We start from the raw sequence: 24,060 nt of genomic DNA, 5'->3' as shown, positions 1-24,060 counted from the left end.
CTGCAGGAGCTGGGCTGGAAGATAGTTAACTTCTTGTCCTGGAGAACTGGCCCTTCGTTGGCCAGCAGCAGCTCCTGGCATTAGTGACACTAAATAAACCCCTCAAAACAGCAGGAGTGGAGAGGTTGATACTCAAATGACCCCAGACTGTCCTCCTCTGACCAGTGTGCAGCCAGCTGTGGTGGCCAGCTGGGCCTCTTAGCCGTGCCCTTCTCTTGCAGCAGGCTCCCAGGACAGTCTGCTGGAGATCACCTTCCGCTCCAACGCCCTCCCCGTCCTCTGCGACCCGACCACCCCGCAGCCCGAGGACACCCACCCACCGTCGCTGGGCCCCAGCTCGGCCTTCCCCAGCACCATGGGCAGCCCCATAGGTAGGAATGACTGTCTGGTGAAGCTGGAGTGCTACCGCTTTCTGCCAGACTCGGGGCCGCCCGCCCCGGAGCCAGCCCTGGGCAGCCTGGAGCTCATCAAGTTCCGCGAGTCGGGCATCGCCTCCGAGTACGAGTCCAACACGGACGAGAGCGAGGAGCGCGACTCCTGGTCCCAGGAGGAACCGCCGCGCCTGCTCCACGTCCAGCCCAGGCAGGATCTGGGCGACAGCCTGGAGGACGAGATTGCGGTGTAGGGGTCAGCAGGAGGTGGTGCAGGGCAGCCAGGGCCTGCTGGAGCTGGGAAGGACCCTGGCCGCAGCCCCATGGCCCTGGCAGGGATGGCACAGCCCAGAGGGAGGGGGGCCAGAGGAGGGAGCAGGAAGATTCCAGCGCCCAGTCAGGAGTGTCTGGAGGTGAGGATGGAGCCGTGCCCAGGGCATGCTGTGCTCCGGCACGTGTGGGCTTGTGTGCTGAGCTGCAGCATCCCTGCTTTGCAGCAGACAGAGCTGACAGCTCCTTGTGCTCCCCTCCGGCCCCGTCTCCCTTCAAACTGTCAAGGTCAGGCAGAGGTAAGGGACTTCTCCTGGATTAGCCTCTGCTGCTGCTGGGGAAGCAGTAAAGCAGAGGAGGGCTTTTACTGGGGAAATGGGAGAGCAGTCTAGGGCAATGAGCGGGGACAAGAGGGACTGAGGGGGCAGCTCCAAGATGGTAAGCAAGGACAGAGCAGCTGGTCTGGCTCTCTGCATGGTGGGCAGGGTGGGACACAAGTACAGGGCCATGCTAAATGGGGGTTGGTGATGGTGCACTGTCAGAGTGGGTCTGTGAGTGAGAAGTGAGCATTGAGGGGCAGTGGGGATGAGCCTGGAAAGGATTTGAAGAGGTGAGATGAGGTTGCACAGGCTGGCCCGGTGCAGGTAGTGGTTGGCAGGGGGACGTGGTTCTTTCAGGACATGGTTTATCTATGCCAAGGCAGGTGGAGGGCGTGCAGGCAGAGCCTGCTCCTCTGCCAGGCTGTGGACCAGAGAGGAAGGCACAGCGCAGTGTGGAGCAGGGAGCCAGGGCATGCAGCATCAAGCTGTGGAGTGTCCTCCCCCTCATCATCTAATCCTTTGGCTCCTTGGCGCAGCTGCCAGGTTTCAAAGCCTTTTTCATGCTCTCAAGTCACATTTTCAAGCACTTCCAATCACCACAAACTGCCTGCTTTGCTTTATAGACAAACCCTCCCATTTCCAAGCAGTTGTTTTGCCCCAGACCAAGGCTGGGATCTGCAGTGCTGGCATTGGCACCTTCAGGGATGAGCACACTTCCAGCCCTCAATGGGGAGTGAACTGCTGGTGTCTGCAAGGGTGCTTCATCACACCTCTGGTTTGCACCCTCTGGAAAACTGAATCTCAAGACACTTATGGCTGAAAGCCATCTGTGGGGGCCTCCAAGGGACCCAGAACTTGTTCCTTTTCTGCAAACACTTTTATCACCTGTCTGGTGCTGAGCCTCTAAGAGGCCAAGATTGGAAGGGGTATGAACCAAAGTCCTGATGTCCACCCTGCTTCATGTGGAAGCACTCGATGAGGTGGGGATTTGGCACAGTTGTCTTCCTCCCCATCCTCCCTCCTATCCTGCTTCTGCTTTGCTTTGTTGCTTCCTTGCTGCTCTCACCTTTGCCAGTTCTGTCTCTGCTCAATCTGCCTGCAACTAACCCCTGGCTGACACCACCTCTTGCTCTCCTCCAGGGCTTAGCCTGGCTGCTGAGGAAAGTCCATCACTTCTCTCTGCCCTGGTCCCCTTGGGACTGAGAGCTGCTGAGGAGTGTGTGGATGAGAGCCCTGGGGTCAGCACAAGCTGTGCTATGCATCCTCCACCACACAACAGGACTGGGTGGACTTAAGGTGCTAGAGGGTCTAGTGGGAAGGAGAGAAGGACATGTTTCAGTGTCCCCAGCAGTGCCCTGGTGTCCAGGGGAGCTCTGCAGCAGCCACAGAGCAGGCAGTGGGAGAGGGCGCTGTTTGGTACATGGTGCTCCTGTCCTCTAGGCACCACTGCCTCCATGTGCCCTGTGCCACGTGGCTGTGGGCACAGCTGTGTGGCAGCCCCTCTGCCAGGGACCTGACGTGCCACTGCCAGCTTGCAGCAGTTGAAGGTGAAAGCAAGGGTGCGAGGTTGGTCCAGCTGGGAGGAAGAAGGGAGCATGACAGCATGCACAAGGCATGGTACTTACCGGGTAGGGATGGTTGAGCTTGGACAGGGATTTCCATGTGGGCAGAGAGATCGTTCAGGGGAAAGAACAGCAGGAGCTCAGCTGTACACACGGGGCAGGTGAAGGGAGAGCCCAAGAGGAGCAATAACTGGCCAGAGGTCTCTTCCAGGCTGGGTTGCCTCAGGAAGCAGGTTGGAGGAGCCATCTCCTGAGCCCCTGCTGCAGTCCATCCCTGCTGCACACACAGAGCTCAGGCTGTGTCCCGTGAGGGGCTGTCAGGACCAGATGTGGTCTCAGGCTGCTGCCCCACACTCTGCCCACAGGGGACAGGGGCAGGTGCCCCGCAGGCCGAGGGGGTGCTGCTGGGGCCAGGTGGGATCCTGCCAGCCTCATGCTGCACCATGCATGTACACATGTAAATGACCCCTCCTAAGTCAGTGCTGCCTCCAAGACTCTTCTCTAGCCTCTCACTTTTGTTATGGACCTTGACAGGGGTTTTATAGCTATATTTTTTGTCCTTTCTTTTCCTACAACTGTCATATTACTAACTGTTGAATCTATCTGGAAAGCCAATCTGTCAATGTAAGTGCACTTAACCCTTGGGTGTTGTCATTAGTCAACTGGCTTTTGCTAAATAAATCTTTCTATTTCTCAAGGCTTTCTGTTGTCTCTTTCTTCTCACTGATTCTCTCTTTCTGTACTTCCTTCCCTCTCCATGCTGGGTGCCAGCACCAGCAGTGGCATCCTCTGGCCTTGCAGAGACCCCCTCCAACCTAAGCTTCCTCTCCTGTGGGACCCCTGCTTGTGGTGCTAGCCACAGGATGCCCACGAGAGCAAGATGCCCAGAATGTTGCTGGGAATAGAGGTGTTTCAGTCTTGCCCTTCAGCCACTGCACAGCACGGGCTTGTCTCAGGGCTGATCCAACAGCTGGAGGGTTCCAGGGACTTCCTGGCATCTGCAGAGCTCCCCACAGAGATGCAGAGATGCTAATCGGCACTTCCAGGGGCTCGGGAAATTTTTGGCAGCTGGAGAAGGAAAAATAGGGAAGAGCCTCTCTTAAAGGATGGCAGAAGTGTTGTGTAGACAAAAGCAGCTCACTGGCAGGAGCTGACTGCTCCTGAAACAGCTCAATGTGCTGCTGGCAGGAGTGATGGAGCAGTGCCCTCCCGTGGCAGCCGCCTGGTTGCTGGGGCTGCACGGACACCCCGGGGGCTGCAGCCTCCTGTGCCTTGACCTCCTGCTCCCCCAGGACCTCGGGCCTGCAGTAGAATCTCTCGAAGGTGTAGCCCTCCTGGGAGCTGTTCTGGATCTGGGTCTTGAGCAGCCGTGGTGTGGGGAAGGTGGGGCAGCACAACATGCACTGGTAGCCACGCTGGAGCAAGCTGGCACTTAGAAGCAGTGAGTTTGTCCTGGACCATAATGCTGGCTCTGCTGCTGGCCAGCCTGTCCCTCTCAGAGGCTGGAAGTCGTCTGAGGAGCCAGAAGAGAGCTCTTCAAGAAGTTGTCAGGCTGCTTACACTTCTGAAAGCTGCTCACACTTCTGAAAGCAGGCTGGAGGAGAAGCTGCCCACGTACTGCTGGGTGGCTCTCTTGGTGCAGATGGATAGCTGTAGGATGAACCCCAGGGCTGGTAGATGCTGCAGGTGCAGGTGGGGAGCTCGCTGTTCAGCAGGACTGTGGGGCCACAGAATGCAGAGGAAAGGGCCTGCAGTGAGTTGGGAGTCCCTGTAAGAGTCCAGCCCATCACAAGGTTGGAGCAGTGCTGGGAACCCTTCCTCTCTGCCTGTGCCATGGGATGTGGAGGTGGTTGTCTCTGTCTCAGTATGTGCCCCCGGATGCAGAGGTAGAGTTGGGCAGAGGATGCTGATGGGCAGCAAGGCCCCAGAACAGCACCAGGCTCACCCAGGAACTAGCTGGAGCCGTCACACAGACCCACTCTGACATAGAGGCAGCCATGGGGGTTTGAGCTGACATTCCTGGGGGCAGCCCCCACAGCTTCAAGAACTCTTGCTGGGAAGACATGGTGGAGGAATCCAGTGTAGCTAAGAGGTGGGGTTTGATTGCAGAGCCCTTTCCTCTGCAAGCACCTGCTGCCACCCACCACAGAGACCCAGCCTGGGCTGAGCTGAGGGAGCCCAGTGCAGAGCCCATGCCATGGGTGTCCCAAGAGAAGACTCTGTGGCTTTATCAGGGTGGGGCTGACAAGGGACTCACCCCCATGTGAGTCCCATCTCTTCAGGTAGCATGACATATCTGAGCAGGGGGTTGGCAGCACGCCTCACCTGGCAGTGTGGAAGGGAGAGGCCTCGTCCCTTGCCATTCCCCTGGTAAATGCTTTCTCACTCTCTCTTTTTCCACAACCTGCTTCCCAAGTCGCTTGGTGTCAGGTAAGAGAAGCTCTCTGTGTGTTGGCAGTGCCACTGTGGGGCCCTTGGCTCACTCCTGCCCTCTCTTGCCCCACACTGGTCCCCTGTGCATGCACTGCCCTGTGCAGCCCTGGCATCGCCTGGCTGCCCACAGCCTCTGCAGGGCTGTAGGACCATCCTCCCAGTCCCCCAAAACTGTGTTCCTGCGGTGCTGCTGGGCCGGCCCTGCTGGGATCCCCCTCCAGCCTGACTCACATCCTCTCTGTTCCTTACCCCCTCCAGTGGACCAGAGCATGTTTGAGAACGCCAGCGCCGGCACGGCACCCGCGCCACGGGCACAGCACGTCCCTGCCGCGGCGGGCACCCTGCCCCAGCCCTGCCGGCCCGCTGGCAGCCAGCACCTCCGCAACCTGGGCAAGGCCGTGGGCGCCAAGGTGAACGACCTCCTGCGCCGCAGGGAGCCGGCCGGCCTGCCCGCCGTGGGAGCCATGGAGGTGAACGCCAGCGCGGGCGCCGTGCTGGGCACGGGACAGCCGGCCGCTGAGCACGGGTGAGTGTCCCCGCAGCGTGCACCCCGTGCCAGCGCCATTGGGACAGGCTGGAGGGGCCCGGCATGGGGCTGTATGCAGCTGTCCCTCTGTGCTTGCAGGGCTGTGGGACTGGAGGCCTTTCCCCGGCTGGAGCCCCCGCCCCCCATCACCAAGAAGCGGACACCGCGTGCCCTGAAGACCCCCCAGGACATGCTCATTGCTCCGCAGCCGGAGGGGACCAGCACGAGGGGTGGCACCGAGGAGCCTCCCGAACCACCCCCAGCTCACCCTGAGCCCACAGAGGAGCAGCCGGGGATGGGGGACCCGTCTCCTCCAGCATGCCCTGGTGTCCTCAGTGTGACAGGTGCCCTAGAGCCCAGCGGGGACCAGCCTACCAGTGCCCTACCCGTGCCCGACCTCATCCATAAGGGCAGCCAGGAGAACCAGTGGCAAGTGGGTGAGAGGGCCACTGAGATGTCAGCCAGCACAGAGAAGCCCTCACGGAGACAGGGGCTGGAGCACGAGCCACCAGGGAGCACAGGGCGGCCAGAGCCACGTGCCTCTGGCTGGGAGGTGGAGGGGGCCCATCCCGACCTACTGTCCTTTGAGTAGCAGTGGGTAGCTGTGACAAGGGTGATATGGGGGCTGCCTCTCCCAGACTTGTCTCTCACTGCCACTTGCCTTTTTTGGGGTGATTAGTTTGGAAAGGGGCAAGTCTTGGAGTGGAATGAGCCATTTGCTGTTCAGTGTGGGCTCTGGGGAGCCATGACAACCTGTTTCTCCCCAAATTCCCAGGAGGGGCACAGCCTGTCCTGCCATGGCTTCTGCAGCCCCATTCTGGCCCCCTATTCACCCTAGTCAGTGCCAAGCTCCTGTCCTGCCACAGTGTCACTGCCACCCTGTCTGCAGCCAGGAGCCTTGCTGAACTGGGAACCAAGGGGGTGCGTGAGGGTAGAAGTGCCAGCCTGCCCCAAACCCCATTGGCTCTGCTGGAGTGAGCATCCTGTGAGCATCCCACAAGCACCACACGCTTCCCCGTGTCTGCACTGGCTGCCTTGGTCCAGAGGATTTCCCAGCTTACACCATGTGCTTGCTGAGATACCCCGTCCTGGGGTACCAGCAGGCTCACCCAGCCCTTGTGCCAATGAACCAGGACAGCAGATGTGTCCAGGGCCTTCTGCAGGTGCTGACCTCGTGGTGTTACTCTGCTGAGTGCCATCTCCTTGCACTGGAGCCCCAGATGCAGTAGTCCTGGGCTCTGGCAGGGTGTAGGGCTGAGCACCTGGGCTGCACAGCTGCTGGCCAGTGGGCTCTGGCAGGGAGCTGAGCTCTCTGTGAAACTCCCTTCCACCTCCTTCTTGTTTCCTGGTCTCGTCCCAGCCACCATGGACAGAGCTGTCCAGGCAGGCAGCCCTCTCCGTGTGTCAGTGTCACTGCTCCCCTTTATTTCCTGGTACAGTGGTCTCTGCAAGACTGGGACACACAAAGCCATGTGGTCCTCTGTTATACTGGGAGGTCCTCTGATATATTGGGATACTACTGTATGAGTGTTTTGCCATGGATTACAGGAGGGATTAGCCAGCCTGGGGACATCTCTGTCAATGCAAGGCAGCAGCTGTGAGATGGAACTTTTTGCTTAGAGCTTTTATGTACATCCTCACCACAAAGGTGGTTTTCAGAGGCAAAGCTCCAAAGCCCCAGGTTGGGTTGGAGGAACCCAGGAGCTCATGGATGGGCCTGCTCACGGTTCCTTCTGGGCCATACAGGGTGGTTGGGCTGAAGAAATGTCTTCCACCACCCAAAGCCATGCTATCCCACTGAAAGAAGGAAGCTGTGAGCATGGATCCCCTTGCCCTGGGAGCAGCCACCATGTCCTTGCCGTTGGTGTGGGGATGCCACAGTGGCACCGGGGCCCTGCAGCTCTCTGCTCTGGAAAAGCCCTGCTCAAGAGTGAAGGGACGCAGAGTTGCACAGAACCCATGTTCAGTGCTGAGGTGTCACTCACCCTGACAATGTGATCACACTGTGCATGGCCACCTCCACCCTCAGGTACAGGGGTGTGTGTGTGCTGCCCAGGTCTGCACTGCAGTGTAGGTGTTGATGGAAACCAAGACTTGTAGCCTCTCTGAAGAACCAGTATCTTCAATCGCTGTGATCCCAAGGGAACCTTCCCCTTGAGGGTTGTCACTCACAGCCGGTGAGAGTCCAGTCCCTCTATTTATGTTGTCAGGGTGCGTGTGTGTGGTTTGGGACAAGAGATGCAGATTGCACAATAAATTTTTTTGTCTTTTGTACCTAGTGATGTGTGGCATTCCCTTGATTTGAGAGGACACCCTGCGCGACCCTGGCGCCATCCTGGTGGGGAGCCAGGGGGCGGAGGGGGAATTTGGTGGTGTCCAGACTGGGATGGAGAACGTGGCTGCCTTGCTGCGCTTGGCACCACCGGGTGATGGCTGGGCTCGGGCACAGGGGACCGGATCCCGGGGGTGCTGCGGTAATGGGAGCCCGCCGGTGCCTGGGCTGAGGGGACGGAACTCCGAGGCTGTTGAGGGTACTGGAGCCCGGGCTGAGGGGACCGGACCTCGGGGGTACTGGGGAGACGCGATCCCAGCGGAAGCCCTGGCTGGTCTCTGGGCTGAGGACCCCCAGCAGTGCTGAGGGCGCTGGACTCCGCCCGTACCGGGGCAGAGGGCACCGGGCCCGGGAGTACCGGGGGATCCGCTCGCTCCCGGGCCGAGAGCCCCGCCCCACCGAGGGCGGTGCCGTCGCCGTGCCGCCCCGTTTCCGGTGTCATGGCGGCCGGAGCGCAGCGGCGGCAGGGGCAGGGGCTGGGGCCGGTGCCGGGACAGCGGCGGGGCCGCGGCGGGACGGCGATGTGAAGCGGGACGGCGCCATGTCGGGGTGCGCGTGGGGCGCGGCGCCGCCGCTGCTGGAGGCGCTGGGCCGGCTCTGGGAGGTGCAGGCGCCGCTGGGCAGCGGCTCCTCTGCCTCGGTGTACCGGGTGCGCTGCTGCGGGGATCCCCGGGCCCCCCCCGGCGCCGTCAAGGAGTTCGTGCCGCCCCCGGGGCCGCGGCCCGGGCCCGCTCGCCGCCCCGGCGCCCGCCCGCCCGCCGCCGACTGCGCCGAGTACGGGTTCCGCAAGGAGCGCGCCGCGCTCGAGCAGCTCCGCGGGCACCGCAACATCGGTAACGGCACCCCTGCACCCCTGCCCCACTCCCCCGATCACCCCTACTCGGGCACTCTCTGTCCCTAGAGCACCCCCAGGGCAGGCTCCCCCTGCCAAACTGGTGTCTCCAGACCGCCCTCGCAGCCAGGGAAGGGAACTCCCGACTGCTTTGGGAATACAGGCAGCCTCGCCCCCAGACGCATTCCCAGGTCAATATGCCCCTCGGATTGGCACCCCTGGGTGGGCAGATTCTAGAGACCCTCGCCTGGACACTCCAAAGCAGCTTCCCTGCAGTGGGTGGTCCTGGGTACCCCACCCCTTCCCTGGGTGGGGGCTCTGCAGTGACATCTCCAGGGTGGGCAGGAGAGATGGGCAGAGGCGGTCCCTGCAGGCGGGGCACCCTGGAGCCCTCCTTTGGGCAGGGTGCCAGAGCCCCAGCAAGGACTGGGGTCCCTGCGGGCCAGCTGTGGGACCGTGTGTTCCCATGTGCTACAGCTCCAGGGCTGCTTCCCTGGGTGGGAATGGGCCTGGGAAGGGAGGAAGCTGTGTGTCAGAGGTGATTGCTGGAAGTGCCAAAGTTCACCCACCACTGATATTTTTTGTTGGCATGAAATGCTTTTTAATGCCTGGGCACTCAGACAGCACATGGGTTCCCACTCTGCAAAGTTTGTCTGTCACTGGGTGAGATTGACAGGTCTCTAAAGAGTGGCACTGTGTCCAGTTTGCCCACTGGGATATGCTTATCCATGTCCCAGAGACTGTCCTTCTGAGCAGGAGCGCTCAGCCCTGTCACTTTAGCAGAGCCTGGGGAGTGTTGTGAGACCAGCTTGTCCTCTGAAGCTCGTAGGGGTGAAATGGCTGCTTTTCCCTTGCTTCTTCCTCCCTGGTTCTCCATCTCTCTGAACATCACCCGTTACAAAACATCCGAGCTGCCTGCTGCAGCTGTTGTCGTGTGGAGCAGTGGGAGGTGCTGGCTGGTGCTCGTTACCCATGCCTGTCCCCGTGTCTCGTTGTAGTGACACTCTATGGCGTGTTCACCAACCACTACTCTGCCAATGGCCCGTCTCGCTGTCTGCTCCTGGAGCTGCTGGACATCAGCGTGTCCGAGCTGCTGCTGCACTCCAGCAACCAGGGCTGCTCCATGTGGATGATCCAGCACTGCGCCCGAGATGTCCTGGAAGCCCTGGCTTTCCTGCACCACAAAGGCTATGTGCACGCAGACCTCAAGCCACGCAACATCCTGTGGAGTGCAGAGGAGGAGTGCTTTAAGCTCATTGACTTTGGACTTAGCTTCAAAGAGGGGAATCAGGTTTGGAATGTGCTACTCTTGAGGCAAGATGGCTCTGTGTTGAGTTGTGTGGCTCTGTGATGTTTTCCAAGTGACCTGATCAGAGTAGGAGCTGAGCTGGTGCTGAGGGTTAACTGGAAAGGCTGAAGTTATGTCTGCCCCAGAGACTGAAGCTGTGTTTCCATTCTGCTTGCATGTCTCTGGTTTCTGTTGATGTCTTAGCCTTTGTGCTACAAATTCCAGTGTTAATGATGCACTGAGAAAAGTGGTGTCTCAGCTTCCTGGAAAGTTTGCTCATTTTTATGTGGTCAGATGAGTGGGAGCACCCAGAAATGTAGAATTCCCTTTTATCATCCTTTACCATGTGTTGTAGTAATCCAGGCTTTGCCATCAGCCTCCCTAACCAAGTGTGTTATCTCTGGCAGTGTCCTTGTGCTTGCCTTTACTTTCACACTATCTTGAACAGCCTCCCTTCCTCAGGAAGTCTGGATGTTTCTTTCCCACACGTATCAAAAGTCCATGGTCTGGTCCTGGGTGGGCAGTGTCTGTTGTATTCTTTGTCCCATTTGCTGGTCTCCTGCTCTGTCTCCTTGCTGTCACTTTTGTTTTGGTGCTATGAGTTGTTTGTCCTTGCCCATTTTACTCTCTTCCATGGCTTCTGATGGAAGCAAGGAGCCTCAGGAGGTTCTGCTGTTGGCTTGATAGATCTTCCTTTCACTCCTCCCTCTCTCAGTAGCAGCCTGTGAGGAGTCTCAGTAAAGCTTTTCCATCAGGTAACCTTGCAGCACACTTGCCTTTAATCACTGGGTGATAGATGGTAATTTTTTCTGTGCCTTCCTACAGTGTCCTGGTTTGTCCCTATTCCATGCACTTTTACCCACTTAGCAGTTTTAAATTGATATACTTTTTTACTGGTTTACCTGGTATTGACAGCACAGCCCACTGATTGTGAATATCAGGGGGTTGTGTGGGTGACCTATCTCTGAATTCTTTGGTGCAGGAGTTGTTTTTAATGTTTGGACTTCTTAACTCCCCCGTGTTGTCTTCAGTTCTCCCACATTCTTGGCTGAGTTTCCGGTGCTAATCTGTTGCTGTCTATCAGCAAAATACACACTCCTGGTGTCCTGTGTCTAATGCAGGTATTTTTATTTAATTCAGGTCTGTGTTTTGCTGCTTGCTGTGTGAATTGCCTCATAATATTTGATGGGGTGTTTTATTTGCTTCCTTGGTTTCTTCCAGTCTACTTTCTTTGGGCTGAGTTTCCTTTGCCCTTTCTCAAAACCACACTGGTTGTATGTGTGAACCTTCTGACCTTGCTTTGAATGTGCACCAGGTACCAGAGTCCCGTCCCCACCCCTGCCTTGGGCCGCAGCCTGCATGCATAATTTCCTTATCTGAGTCAAAGACCATGCTACTTTTATTTGTGACAGCCCTGCCAAGCTTATCCTTACACAAAATTTCCTGCTATTGCTGTTTAGCAGGGAATAGTTGTACACAGAGCAAAGTTTCAACCTTTACAGCTCTCAAAATGCTTTAGGTGGTAGGAGTGAAATTCCCTCTCTCTCTTTTTGCTGGTGCCATTGATCACAGTGTTTTCTCTATCTCTAAATGTTGTTTGGGGGCCTGCCAAGTTGCTGCTATTGCCATGCTGGAGGTTCTGCTCCCTACTGATAGGAGGAGGGACAAGGATGAGCAGTTTGTGGATAATTTTTAAGATCATAAACCACTTTTGAGCTCTGATGCTGGAAGATGTCTTCTGTAAACTTTATTTTCAGTCAGAGAACCACATAATCTTGTTCTGAATATATTCTCATGGTAAAAATTCCTAATCCTATGCCTTATCCAGGAGGAAGTAGGCTTGCATATTCTTCTGTCATTCCTTGTGTTGCATCAGTGTGTCTAAAATGAGCCCCAACATGTTAAAAAGATCCAGCATGCAGTTTGTCTTTGGACACCTAGAAGACTTGGCTGGACAAAGCCACAGCTGACTGACCAGGTATTGCCTGTTAGCAGGAGACTGGACTGGAGCCTTCAGAGCAGCCCCTCAGCCAGTACCTCTGTGATTCTATAATTCCCTCATTTCTTTGGAGCAGGCAGCTCCAGTGTGGGCATTTCCTCTCACTGTGCCAGCCACGGCAGCTGGGCAGGTACTGATTGTGCAGCACTTGAGGCTTCAAGGGGAGATGGAAGAGGTGCATGGGAAGTGCCATTGATGATTTCCTTCTCTGAGCATTTTAGCTGCTTGCTTCCAGAGAGCATCAGCACTTGAACAATGGCAGCAGCTCCTGGTGCTCACTGCTCAGACAGGACTGTCTGTGCTCTCAGGCAGCCGATGTGGGAGCATATTGTGGGTGTTCAACCCTTATTCCAAATTTTATAGCATCATCTGCATGTAGGAGAGGTTAAAGGGCCAGTCCACAGGAACATCCAGCCCCTTCCTCCCAGCAATGCTGTGTTTCAGAGGTCAGATGTTAGTGCTGTTTTGCTGGGAGATGTTTTTCTTCCAGACAGTCCTGGTTTTCCCTCAGCACAGCAGTATAGGGAGCTGAACTGCCTGCCTTGCACAACTGGCTCTACAGTGCTTTCTGTCAATTTAGCAATAGTATTTTGAAGACCCCTTTGGAAGAATATCAGAACTGATTTAAGGATAGAGTGGAGAACCTGAGTGTGGAAAATCAACTTTTTCCCTGTGTTTTGTCTCCTGTAGGATGTGAAATATATTCAAACAGACGGGTATCGGGCTCCAGAGGCAGAACTGCAGAACTGCCTGGCACAGGCAGGGCTCCAGAGTGAGACAGAGTGTACCTCTGCTGTGGATCTGTGGAGCCTGGGAATCGTTTTACTGGAAATGTTCTCAGGAATGAAACTGAAACATACAGTCCAATCTCAGGAATGGAAGGTGAGACAGTTCTTGCTTGCACCAAATGAATCCTTCTGCCTCTTGTTCATAATCTGGATTTGTGAGGTAGCACCTGGCAACTAGGTAGTGTTTCCAGGATGTTTGTCTAATCCTATTGTCTTGAGAATTAAGATTCCTGAGCCTTAAAGACCCACCTGCCCTGTGGGACTGCCTTGTCTGAATGCTACTTGTGTTCAGGTTACTGAAATAGGGATGTTCCAGGAGTCTCTCTTTGGAGCCTGTCTTGCCTAGATTTGGTAGGCAAGTTGTGCTGCCCGTAGTTGTGGCATAGGAGGAAGAACAAAACCAATGCCTGATGACTGTCAGCTAGTTCAGCAGCACAGTGGCAGAGGAATTATTTGCTGGGTTTAGTTTAATGTTAGCTGTAATTTGGGGGTCTTATTGTAACTCTGTATCCTGAGAAAACAAGAGGAAAGCTCTGTATTGTGAGCCTGGAACCTGACTGTCCTCTGTTCTGTGTGAAATAACTTTTTGTGCTCCTCTTCCCAGAAGGAGTATCCTTTCAGCATCAGAATCTCCACAGCAACAGAAAAGTTTCTTGCATATGGACATTTCCAGCTTTTGCTGGCAAATGGGAAAAAGTTGATTTGATGTGAGCCTGCTAGCTTAACATGTGAGGCTTGGGCATTGGGGATCTCTCACAAAACCCCAGAGAACCACAGCCCTCTGCATCCACTCTGGAAAACGATGGGATATTGGAAGCTTTGCACAGTCTGGTTTTTACCTCCCTAATCACTGTTTCTTTTTCTTTTCAGACAAACAGTTCTGTCATCATTGATCGCATATTTGCCAGTGAGGGGGTGGTTAATTCAGCCATTCCAGCTTATCACCTCAGAGACCTTATCAAAAGGTACTGTAGCATATTTGATAACTGTTGCTTAAAGATGTGCTCTGTAAAGTCAAGCCTTGCTCTTAGCAACTTGGAGCCCACACCTAACACTTTTTCCTCTCTTTTCTTTTCTTTTCTTTTCTTTTCTTTTCTTTTCTTTTCTTTTCTTTTCTTTTCTTTTCTTTTCTTTTCTTTTCTTTTCTTTTCTTTTCTTTTCTTTTCTTTTCTTTTCTTTTCTTTTCTTTTCTTTTCTTTTCTTTTCTTTTCTTTTCTTTTCTTTTCTTTTCTTTTCTTCTCCCCTCCCCTCCCCTCCCCTCCCCTCCCCTCCCCTCCCCTCCCCTCCCCTCCCCTCCCCTCCCCTCCCCTCCCCTCCCCTCCCCTCCCCTCCCCTCCCCTCCTCCCTCTTCCCGTGTGCTGGTAACAAGTGCAAGCTTTAGCAGAGATGTTTCAGTTCCTCCGATTTTGGCACAATTTGGGAGTAAGCACATAGAGAGTGTCAGTCATGATGTTGATCATTTGCTGTTTCAGTGCTTTGCACTTGCAGCTGAGAGATTGTATTTGGAGAAAACTGCAGACTTTGCTGCTTTTGGGGATTGTTATCATAAATATGAGGGAGGGGGCAGAAAGTGCTGCTCTCCACTGCTGCCAAGATTCAAAGGCACTTTTGCAACTCTCCTGAGAAGTCTGCAAAGGGGGTTGTTTTCACTGTCTTGTAACTGTGCTCTGAGGCTATAGAGGGAGGAAGACACAACTTGGCACAAATAGCATTAGGAGCCCCTGGTAAAGCCAAGTTAGGGATATTCTCAGGCAAGCTCTGGGTTATTATCTGCTTTGATCCCCATTTGAGAAAAGATGTGGGAGCACCTTGGAGTGTGATCACTCTCATGGGACTGCATGTATGGGATGAATGGCCTGAGGATGTGGAGCTGGAACATGCTGTGCTCCTTGTAGACTTGTAAGTGAGCAGTTCTCAGTATTTGGTGCTGAGAGACATCAGGAAGGAAAGCCTGCTCCTCCATCTACCCAAAATGTTTTCAGGGGATCCTTCTGGTGTGCTTCAGCTGCAAATTGCAAGATGTGCTCCCCACTCTTCTCCTTGTACCATAACCACCCCAAAGATAGGGTGTTCCTCTATGCTAGCTTCCAGCCTGAGTGGAATGTGTCAGTGCAGGAATATCACATGCATGAACATAAAGGTGTCTTCTCTTACAGCATGCTTCATTGTGACCAAGGAAAACGAGCCTCTGCTGAGAAGGCTTTATGCAGCCCATTCTTCAGCATTCCCTTTGGTAAGCTGTGGCTATGGCCCCTGCTCAGGACTCTCTCAGCTTGTGCTGGAAGCAGCACAGAGGGCAATTAACTGTTGTTTTTTGGCCTGGCCTCGTTGCTGCTCCTCTGTGGCACTTGCCAGCTCTCCATGGCGCCGCAGGAGGGAGATCAGAGTGATGCCTGCCTGTGCTCTCAGTGCTGCTTTACTCCTGCAGCCCCACAAGCTGTCACTTTTTCCTAGCTGGACTCTGATTAAACTCTGTCTCCAAGAGTGTATTGGCAGCAGCATTCATCTGAGGGCACAGAAATAACCAGGATATTTACCTAACATTCTGACTGTTGAGGTGCATTTGAAGAGTGCAGTGCTGTTTATGGTGAGTGGATGGGTTTTCTTACACCAACTGTTTCCCAGTTCAGAAATCACCAGGAATGTGAGCACCTTGGGCATGGGCTGATGGTGGCATCTGCTGCTGCCTCTGCACAGGTGGTTTGTGGTGGCAGCCTGGTTCTGCAGTGACTGGCCTGCAGTAACCGGTGTGGCAGATCATGGACAGGTGTCACTGTCACTTTCATCTAATGCTGTCCCTTTGATTTAATAAAATAGTGGTGTTTCCTCAAGACCTGTGTTGCAGGCAGTCAGCAAAGGTGGGCTGAGACCTCCCTGTTTAGGCTTGTGTCCTTCCCTATTTTCTGTTCCAGATGCAACTGAGTAGCATTCTCCAGAGCTTGTCTGCTTTCAAGAGCACCAAGAGTAAGGAGCTGTACATCCAGGTTTTCTGAAGCCTGAATTAATGCTGCAAGCTGAGCTAGCATTTCCCCTTGAATGTTAGCCCTGCTTTTCTTAAGCTCCTTGGTGCACCTTGCAGCCAAGATTATTAAGTATTGCTTCTTACAGATACTGATATTTCTGTATGTCAGGCAAAGGTAACAAACTCATTCCTGTTTCCAAACTTCACATGTGTCTCAGAAGCTGGAGCTGTTCTACTCAGAGCTGCCTTCCATGGCTGAACCTCGCAGCCAGTACTGCTTAAGAGCAGAGGGAATTGTGTATTGGCAGTGCTCTCTGGGCTGGTTTTAAACACACAGAGCTCTAACTGTACTGAGAAAGGTGCTTCTGTGGTTAGTGCTTGGAGTTCATATAACAGCTTCCATTTTGCTTGGTTCTCTTTGCTGCTTCTTTTCTTTGACAGACTTGCACATATGCTTGTCTGCACAAAGAAGCATTTACTGCTGCTTTCCCAGCAAGTCAGAAAATGACCTGTCATTGCCTTTCACTTGGACACAGCTTTTCTGTTTAGAGCAAAGACAGCTGAGAATAGCTTTCCTTGTCATATACAGCTAAGTCTTGACTTTCCAGTTCATCAAGTTCTTTCCTGTGTTGTCAGTGTGGTTGGTGTCACCTGTCATTTGCAGAGGAGCTGGGCAGAAAGCACCTCCTAGGGCAGAGGATTGCCAGAAATGGATTTGTCACTTGGGTACAAGTGACAAGGTGTCTTAGTTCTAGGGGCTGGTTTGTCTCCCTCTCTGAAAAAACTCATATGAAATGAAGGACAGATTTACTTTAGTGTCTGTCTTTTCTCCCAAGTAGCAAGCAACAGGACAAGAAGAAACAGCCTCAGGTTGCCCTGGAGGAGATTTAGATTGGTTGTTAGGAAAAATGTCTTCAGGGAAAGGGTTGTCAAACATTGGAACAGGCTGTCCATAGGAGTGGGGGAGTCACTATGCCCATTAAAAGATGTGTAGATGTGGCACATATGGGGACATTGTTTAGTGGGGAGCTTGGCCATGCCAGGTTGGAGTTCATCATTTAAAAGGTCTTTTCCGACCTAAACAATTCTATGATTCTGCAAATAAAAGGAGTAGCATATAAGACCATGGTCACACTTAAATGTTCTTTCAGTCTTCAGTTCATCTGATGTGTCTTGGTTGCAAATAGTCCTAGAGGTGCACTAAGAGCTGGAACATGCCTGGTTATCTGAAGACAGCACCTTTCTTCAAAGGGCTGCCCCTGAGAGATGTCTGGGCATCATCTGTACTGATAAGACCTTTCACACTCTGAGCTTTTCCTAAGGGCTCTTCCATGACAGGCAGGAGATTTACAGCTTCTGTGCTTGCCTTGCATCTCTTCCTGCACTGTGAGATCAACATCTGACTGTGCCTGACAGAGATGTCAACTTCCTCACAGGCATTGTGTGCTTAGCTGGGAAAAGTACTTCCTAGAAAATAACAGCTCACTTTGCAGGCATGGTCAGAAGGCTCAGACAGGAGAAATGAAGCCATTTTCCTTTCTCTCCCCTCTTACTGTAAAGTGGCAGAGCTGTGAGGTCCTGCTATTATGTTCGTTCAGCTGCTGTAGCTCCCAAAACAAATAACCGCATCACCATTCTCCAAGTACTGCAAGTCGGGTGCCCAGATCTTAAATTCATTAATGGCCTGTCACTAGCATACAGGAACATGAAATCAAGCTTTTTTTCTGCAGAAGTGACACTGTCTCTGTGGCTTTGGGTTTCTAGAGGGCTGATTATCCTCAGAATGTGACTCTCATAGCTTGTCATTAGCCTTTTCTCCTTGGCTGTTGCCTTCTCCCACAGTGGCATCTGTGCTGCCCTGCTCCAGGCCATCCTGGAGCTGCTTGTTTTCTAGAGCCAAGTGCCCCATGTCCAGCACCCAGAGGGTTTTATTTCTGCTCCTCTGAAGTCCTTCAAGGATCACTGCTCACACACCTTGTGGCCATGCCTGATTCTACCCCATTGCATTGTTTAAGTAGCGGAAGTATGGTGGTCTTCAAAACAGTGGATTGCAGTTGGATTTTGAGGGGAGGGAGGTTTATATGGTGTTCAGGGAAGAACTAAAAGATATTCTAAGGAGATATGAGGCCTGTGCCTTAGTACAGCTGAAGATTGGAATTAGGGAGGCTGGCCAGCCTGCTTTCAGCTTGTCTGGGAGCAGTGACAGGAGAGGCAATTGCAGAGTATTCCTTTGATCTTCTCATATCTCCATACATATATGGGGTAGCTTGTTCAACTAGCACAGTTCTTGAGGTCACATCAGTTTCTGAGACTGGGCTAAGTAGACACAATTCTGGCTTTAATTTAAAAAGCAATTTCAGATGCTAGCATCGGAATAATTGCAGAGTGAACTGAACCCTTTGGAAGAGTCTCTCAGTGCACAGGTAAAGATAAGGTGGAAATGGAGAATTCAGACTATAAATGCAGTTAATAGTGGAGAGAAGCAAAACTGCAGAGAGCAGTAAGTGCTTGAGTATCACAATGTGTATTGAGTCATCTTCCTCTTTGGTTGCCCCTTTGACATTGACTTTGTTTCTTTAATTCTGTGGGTGTCAAACAGCTCCCCATATTGAAGACTTGGTGATGCTCCCCACACCTGTGCTGAGGCTGCTAAATGTTCTAAGTGATGCTTCTCTGCAGTGTGAAGAAGAATATGAAGGTTGGTGCAATTCCCATATAGCAATGTTGTCTTACAGACTTTGTGTTCTGTGGCTCTGGGGATGTAAGAGCAAGCAGGTGACCAATTAATAGGCACAAGAACAGCAAACAGAGCTGCCCAGCTGAGCTTTGGTTGCAAGGGGTCAACTGCACCAACAGAGAATAGACTGAGATTGAGAGAGAAAGCAGAGTTTGTAGGGAATTCTTGAAGAATACCAGATTAAAAAAAAAAAAAAAAATTCTTCTTTGGTTAGATGCCCACCGAATTCACAATGTGTTTGTGGCTCTGAGCTTCTGCTGGATATGTACAGGACTCGGAAGCCCAATAGCAGAGATCCTTAAAAATTTGCTAATGAACTTAGCCAAGATCTCAGCAGAGAACTAAAATTTCTCACTGGAGTTCCTAAAGCGTGGTGGATGGCAGGCATGGTGGTGACCGCACGGTGTGGGATTTGTGTTTCTGCGTGCTGTCAGATCCCCATGAGCGGCACAAACCAGAGCGCTCTGGGGACACGAGCTGAAAGGCCCAGTTCTGCTCACACAAAGAGGGATTGTGCCAGCTCCTTTAGTCCCCTCCTCCAAGTGCCATAGCAGGCACTCCTAAATGCCCAGTGGTTTAGCTACTGGAACCTGCTGCTAGAGGTTCACTGTCTGTGGGTCTGTGTTCCTGAGCCTCACTTCAGACACTTCCATCTCATTACGTGGCCATTAATCAGTGTCAGCTTCTGCTGTGTCACCTGGTGCTTGTTTATTTTAAATTGAGAGGAAAGGAATATTTGTTGTCCAGGTGTTCTTGATGTGTTCATCTTGCCTTTGCTTGTTTCTTGGTTCACCCTGGCTTGCAAAGTGAAAGACAATGAGCTCTTTCCTTTCCCAGATATCCTGGAAGACATAAGGGAGGAGTGTCAGAAATACGGACCAGTGGTTTCCTTGCTTATTCCAAAGGAGAATCCTGGTAAAGGCCAAGTAAGTGAATGGGGGGAAGAAGCTGTGTATTCCTCTGTGTTCCTGTGTACACTCCATGTGCTGCAGGACTGCTGCTCAGTGCCTGGAAATCTCCTGGCTGATGACAGTGCTAAAAATAAATTGCTGTTTTGAGGGACAGCACAGGTTCCTTCCTGGTTATGTAAGGTTACCTAAACTGGGAGGTGCCCAGTCAGCTTTAGCATGAATGGAAGGAATGAAGAGGAGAAGCCAATGGCTGGGAGAGGAATTGTTGAGGGTATAGACCACCAGCATACTTTCTCTCGCCTTACTAAATGGAGGAGCAGGAGATGAAATCCCAGTTTAGAGATTCAACTCTTAGCTTCAGTGCTCTCTGCTCAACCAAGGATGGAGGGGAAAAATTTGTTTAGGAATGGTTTCCCCCATTGCAGAAGTGGGACGGGGCAAGTGGCATGGTGTACTGAAGTCCTACTTCTCTCTCTCTTTCAGGTCTTTGTTGAATATGCAAATGCTGGTGATTCCAAAGCTGCCCAAAAAATGCTGACTGGAAAGATTTTTGATGGCAAGTTTGTTGTGGCTACGTTTTACCCACTGAGTGCCTATAAGAGAGGATATCTGTACCAAAACTTGCTGTAGGCAGTAGCAACAATCAGGAGAGTTGTCTTGTTCCTCTTCCTCACGTGTTTTACAGTTGAATGTGTAAAAGAGCTTCCTAGCCCTGCTTCCGAGTCATCTGTGAAGGAGAGGTGCAAAGGACTTGAATGGGCTTTGAAACTTTACTGCTGCTTTGTGATGTGCTGAGAAGGCCGGGCCGCTTTGGGCGTGCTTGTGTGTGTGTGCTGTGCTTGCTCATTTACAGGGGGTGTGGCTCTTCCCAGGGGCAGGAGTGGGGACAGGGGCAGCCCGGGAGCCGAGCAGATCCTGGCCAGGGCTTCTCACTGATTTGAAGTGAGACCAAAGTCTTGGCCTTAGCGCTGGGCTTGGCTCCGGGGAGAGGATTTCTTTGTTAAGCTTTCCTATAACCAAATCCTCTTCTCCGGTATTGGAGGAGGAGGAAGCCTTGCCTCCTTGCTTTTTGTTGATAAATAAAGAAGCAGAAACACTATCCTCTCTAAACCAGACCAGGAGGACTTTTGAGTCTTCTCCTGACATAGAGCAGAGAGAGGCAATGAAATTGGATCTGCTGAGCCTGTGGGGTTGCCCTGTCCTTGTGACTGAGCAGAGCCATGCAGCTGATGCTGGGCTGGGCAGTGATGTGTGGGTGATGCTGCCTGTGGGGAGCTGAGCTTGCTTGTATGCCTGGGGTGGGCTGGGACTGATGGTGGAGACCTGGTCAGAGCAGTGCCAGCCTCAGTCCCAACACAACCTGTAAGCACTTTGTAGCCTGAGTAGATGTGAAAACCCCACCGTGTGGATTCATCTTTCTAGCACAGACCCTGTGCTGGCACTGATGCTCCCTAGCTCTGATGCCAAATCATCTGTGATATGTAAGTGTCTTTTGGTGATATTTTTGGAAAGGAGTGCTACAGCACACAGTATTCTTTGTGTCACAGCAGGACTCCTGCCTTGGGAGTCTTATAAGAGCAAATATTTGTCCGTTGTAGGTCCCACGCTTGGCTTTTCTGTGTTGTGCGTTTTGGTTTTGCATTAACCCATTAAGACTTGTAGATTAGAAGCACTGACACTTTTAGTCCTTCAAAGGTTACAAAAAGGGCTTGAGGCAATCTGAGATCCTGTACAGAAAGGGCTTAAGCAGTCATCAGACTGGAGTGGCCAGGAGAAGGTCTTTCACAGTGTCAGGGACAACAGCCACATGCCTTTGGGGAAGACACTGTGGTGAGCAGCATCACTTCCCCCCAGAGCACGCTCTGCTCAGTCAGCTGCCGCGATGGGGCAGGCAGAGGCTGTTTGCCATGGATTTCCTAACCCATGCACCCAGCAGAGCCTCTCCCTCCAGGGTGGGCAGTCTTCTCCTGATAGGCACAGTGTGAAACAGCCCTGTTTAGAGAGTCACCAGTGTATTCTGCCTTGTGGTCTTGGTCCCAGTTTTAGTGAGGAGGAAAGCCCTCCTGAATTCTTTTCTTCAGACAAAATACTTGCGACAGCTGCCTGAACCATCCCTGACCTTCCTTGGAATAATACCTGAATTACCTTGCAGTTTACTGTTTGCATCTTGCTGATGCTGGACTTGATGGAATCCTACACTTAAAAAGTTCCTCTTGATTTTTTGCCCTGTGCGTGGTGTGTCAGGAGATCCAATGTCTGTAGCATTTCATGAGTCTGAGTTGCTCTCTGTGCTGGTGTATAGTGCTGTCTACTGTGGCCCTTACCAAACTCCCTCAGAAAGGACCAATCTCTGAATTCTTCTGTTGCCTTTGGGATGGTGGGCTTGCCAGGGAAAAGAAAAAAAATAAAATCCCACAATGAGTTTTAAGGTGTGATTTGCTGATCAGATTTTTCTGGGAATGATGCTGCTTTGGTGTACATAGCTATTCAGCAGCCTTTGCATAGCTGGGGTGTGTGATTCATTGCTTTTAATTTAACTGTCCTTTGAGTGAAGCACCTTTTAGTGTCTGGGAGGAATTGAATGGTAACTGGGTGAGGGTTTTTCCTGTGTGGAGAGCAGTGTTTAAAGTATGGTTGGGTCTTGGCTGACCTCCTCAGCTCTGCATTACTGCTGTCCCTGCGGGTTGAGCCAGGGGTCAAAGCACTTTGGTCCAGACATGCATGTGTTGAATGCCACCATGGCAGCAGCATTGAGCTGGCAGGAGCAGACCCCAAAGCTCCTGCTCTGCTGAGTGCCAGCCCAGTGGGGCCACAGGGAGCTCCCCTGGGTGCAGGGTGTGAAGTCTGCCACGTACAGCAACACTGGGACAGGGAGATGCTGGGATGCAGGTATGGAACTTGAATGTGTTCAAAGTTCTCACATCATTTGTCTAGGACTGTGAGCTGCTCTGTCATCTTTCAAGCATGACTTTTTCAGTCAGCATTCTGTCAATTAGAGATAGAGCTGGGCCAGGATTGATCTTCAGAGAGCAGCTACAGCGTATTCCTGCAGCATGGCAGCTCTTCCACCATAGTTTGGCTGGGGTTTTGTGCAGCTTCTTTAACAGGGGCTAAATGAATCCTCATGATGCAAACTCCTGCTACCAGACATTTTTCTCCAGATGTTCATTGATGAGGCTTGAGCACTGAGCTGGGTAAAAAAATCCAAAGCTGCTTTTCTTTATATTCCTCCTGGCAAGAGTGGAAAATGTTGATCTCTGTCCTGTCACTGGGTCCACTTTTCTGCAGGCTGTGGGGTACAGGGAGATTTAGAGGCATTGTTACTCCTCACTCTCTGCCTTCAAAGACTTTTTCTATCAAGATGAAACTCACTCTGGTGTCTCAGTGACCTGTTGGTGTCTTGGCATAAGTTTTAGCCCTGCTAAAACCTTTGAGTTCCTTAACTCTAGATTGTATCTGAAGTGTGCATGGTGATTCAGTCCAAGGCGCCTGTTGTGGTGTGTCTAGGATGGGCCTGGCTTTCCTCATCTCCAGATTACTGCTTGCTTGAGGTGCCCAAGTGTTGAGGCTTTCCCCTCAGATGCTCTCTGGGTTTCCAGGTCTGTGCTGCTCCCCCCAGTAATCCTCAGTGTAGCACCGACCTACACAGTCCTACCCTAGTTGTAGGGTAACTGGTGTTTAAATCACTGGCCAAAGCACAAGTCAGCTCCAATCTTAGCTGTATTCCTAATTTTATTCTCACTGGTCTTCAGCCTCGTAACAACGTAGCCTGAGCTCGGTGTTGTAGCCAGGTTCTTTCCAGAGGGTTCAGTACACTTCCTGCTGCTGTGCCGGATCCTGTAACCACGTGCCTCCCTTCGGGTTAGATGTCAATTGCTGTATCCCGTCACGCACCATTGCTGAGCAGATGTGTGCTTGGTACAGGTGATTAATAAACCATGCTTCAGTACGAGGTGCTTGTCCAGCGTGCCCTTCTTCTGGGACACTGAAATGTGTCGTGTAGCTGAGCAAGTTCTCTGTCACCGAGCAGCAGGGCCTTGGTCTGGGGGAACAGGACTGTGGCCCAGCCATGGCAGCGTTGGTATTTGTGCTTGGAGACCATGGCTGTCAGAACTCCTTCCAGTCCCAGTGAGGGGTGGTCGTCGCTTGGAGGCAGGGAGCCGGGAGCTGTGGGATGGAGGGGGCTGTTAACATCATTATTGGGCTTTAACAAGGCAAGTTCATCTAAGGAGGGGAATTTCACCACAGCTGTTGGCTCAGCAGCAGGACATCTTTCCCTTTCTCCTGTGGTTGACAAAATATCACCTGCAAAGTACCATCGAGTTCCCCCTCCCTGCGAGGATTTCCACGGAGTCTGGATGTGCTGTCTCCACTCTGCTTCCGCACTGCACTCCATCCCCCTTAGCATGTGTCTGTATGGGAGATCATCTTGGAATACGTTTCAATTCATGCCAACTGCATTCCATCCAGGGAGCAGTAACTGTGATTTACCCTGTAATTTCCGTACTGTTATAACTCCTGTTAGACAATAATAAAAATCTTCACATTTCTCTAATTGTACTCCCAGTTAGCTGTCCACAGCGTCCCCGGGCAGTCTTCCCCAGCCCCACACGCCGGGGTGGCCTCTGCCTGGCCGGAGCCCACCGTGTGGGCACTCGGGGCTCGACTTCCTGCGGCAGCCCCGCTTCCCCACCGCAGAACGATGCTGTCCGCAGGCGAGCCGCCCGGT

General features: G+C 52.7%; 3 protein-coding genes across 9 annotated transcripts in view; 2 read left to right on the top strand and 1 right to left on the bottom strand.

Moving 5' to 3' along the window:
- The window catches only part of NOS1AP (nitric oxide synthase 1 adaptor protein), a 43,714-nt gene extending 35,958 nt beyond the window's left edge, over positions 1–7,756 (top strand). For 4 of the 7 annotated variants that reach the window (XM_077181886.1, XM_077181887.1, XM_077181888.1 and 1 more), the window contains exons 10-12: positions 222–371; positions 5,215–5,482; positions 5,582–7,756. In XM_077181886.1, coding sequence (XP_077038001.1) covers positions 222–371; positions 5,215–5,482; positions 5,582–6,074 — 911 coding nt within the window. In that variant the 3' untranslated portion in view covers positions 6,075–7,756. Of the gene's footprint in view, positions 1–221; positions 3,221–5,214; positions 5,483–5,581 lie in introns of those variants that run through there. The other 3 variants (XM_054638219.2, XM_077181891.1, XM_054638220.2) reach the window with 2 other exon arrangements.
- SPATA46 (spermatogenesis associated 46) lies at positions 2,955–4,310 on the bottom strand. Its single transcript, XM_054638375.2, is given in 4 exon segments — positions 2,955–2,959; positions 3,665–3,939; positions 3,941–4,169; positions 4,172–4,310. Coding segments are annotated over 4 exon segments (648 nt in total).
- Positions 7,757–8,217: 461 nt separating the features above from the next.
- On the top strand, positions 8,218–23,283 carry UHMK1 (U2AF homology motif kinase 1). The gene is made up of 8 exons (XM_054638520.2): positions 8,218–8,647; positions 9,645–9,937; positions 12,624–12,815; positions 13,592–13,686; positions 14,878–14,954; positions 18,283–18,381; positions 19,258–19,346; positions 19,815–23,283. Exons 1-8 carry the CDS (start codon positions 8,356–8,358, stop codon positions 19,959–19,961), a joined length of 1,284 nt encoding a protein of 427 aa, XP_054494495.1. The 5' UTR covers positions 8,218–8,355; the 3' UTR covers positions 19,962–23,283.
- The last annotated feature ends 777 nt before the right edge of the window (positions 23,284–24,060 follow it).

Source organism: Agelaius phoeniceus, chromosome 8, assembly GCF_051311805.1.
Source record: "Agelaius phoeniceus isolate bAgePho1 chromosome 8, bAgePho1.hap1, whole genome shotgun sequence".
In the NCBI taxonomy this organism is placed as follows: Eukaryota; Metazoa; Chordata; class Aves; order Passeriformes; family Icteridae; genus Agelaius; species Agelaius phoeniceus.
This window is presented reverse-complemented; position numbering and strand designations above follow the sequence as displayed.

What these genes read in the sequence shown, in the direction of transcription:
- UHMK1 (XM_054638520.2), top strand. Translation starts at nt 8,356, where the DNA reads ATGTCGGGGTGCGCGTGGGGCGCGGCGCCGCCGCTGCTGGAGGCGCTG. An exon ending in CCGCGGGCACCGCAACATCG is followed by an intron (nt 8,648 to 9,644) that starts GTAACGGCACCC and finishes GTCTCGTTGTAG; the next exon opens with TGACACTCTATGGCGTGTTC. An exon ending in ATTCTTCAGCATTCCCTTTG is followed by an intron (nt 14,955 to 18,282) that starts GTAAGCTGTGGC and finishes GGTGTCAAACAG; the next exon opens with CTCCCCATATTGAAGACTTG.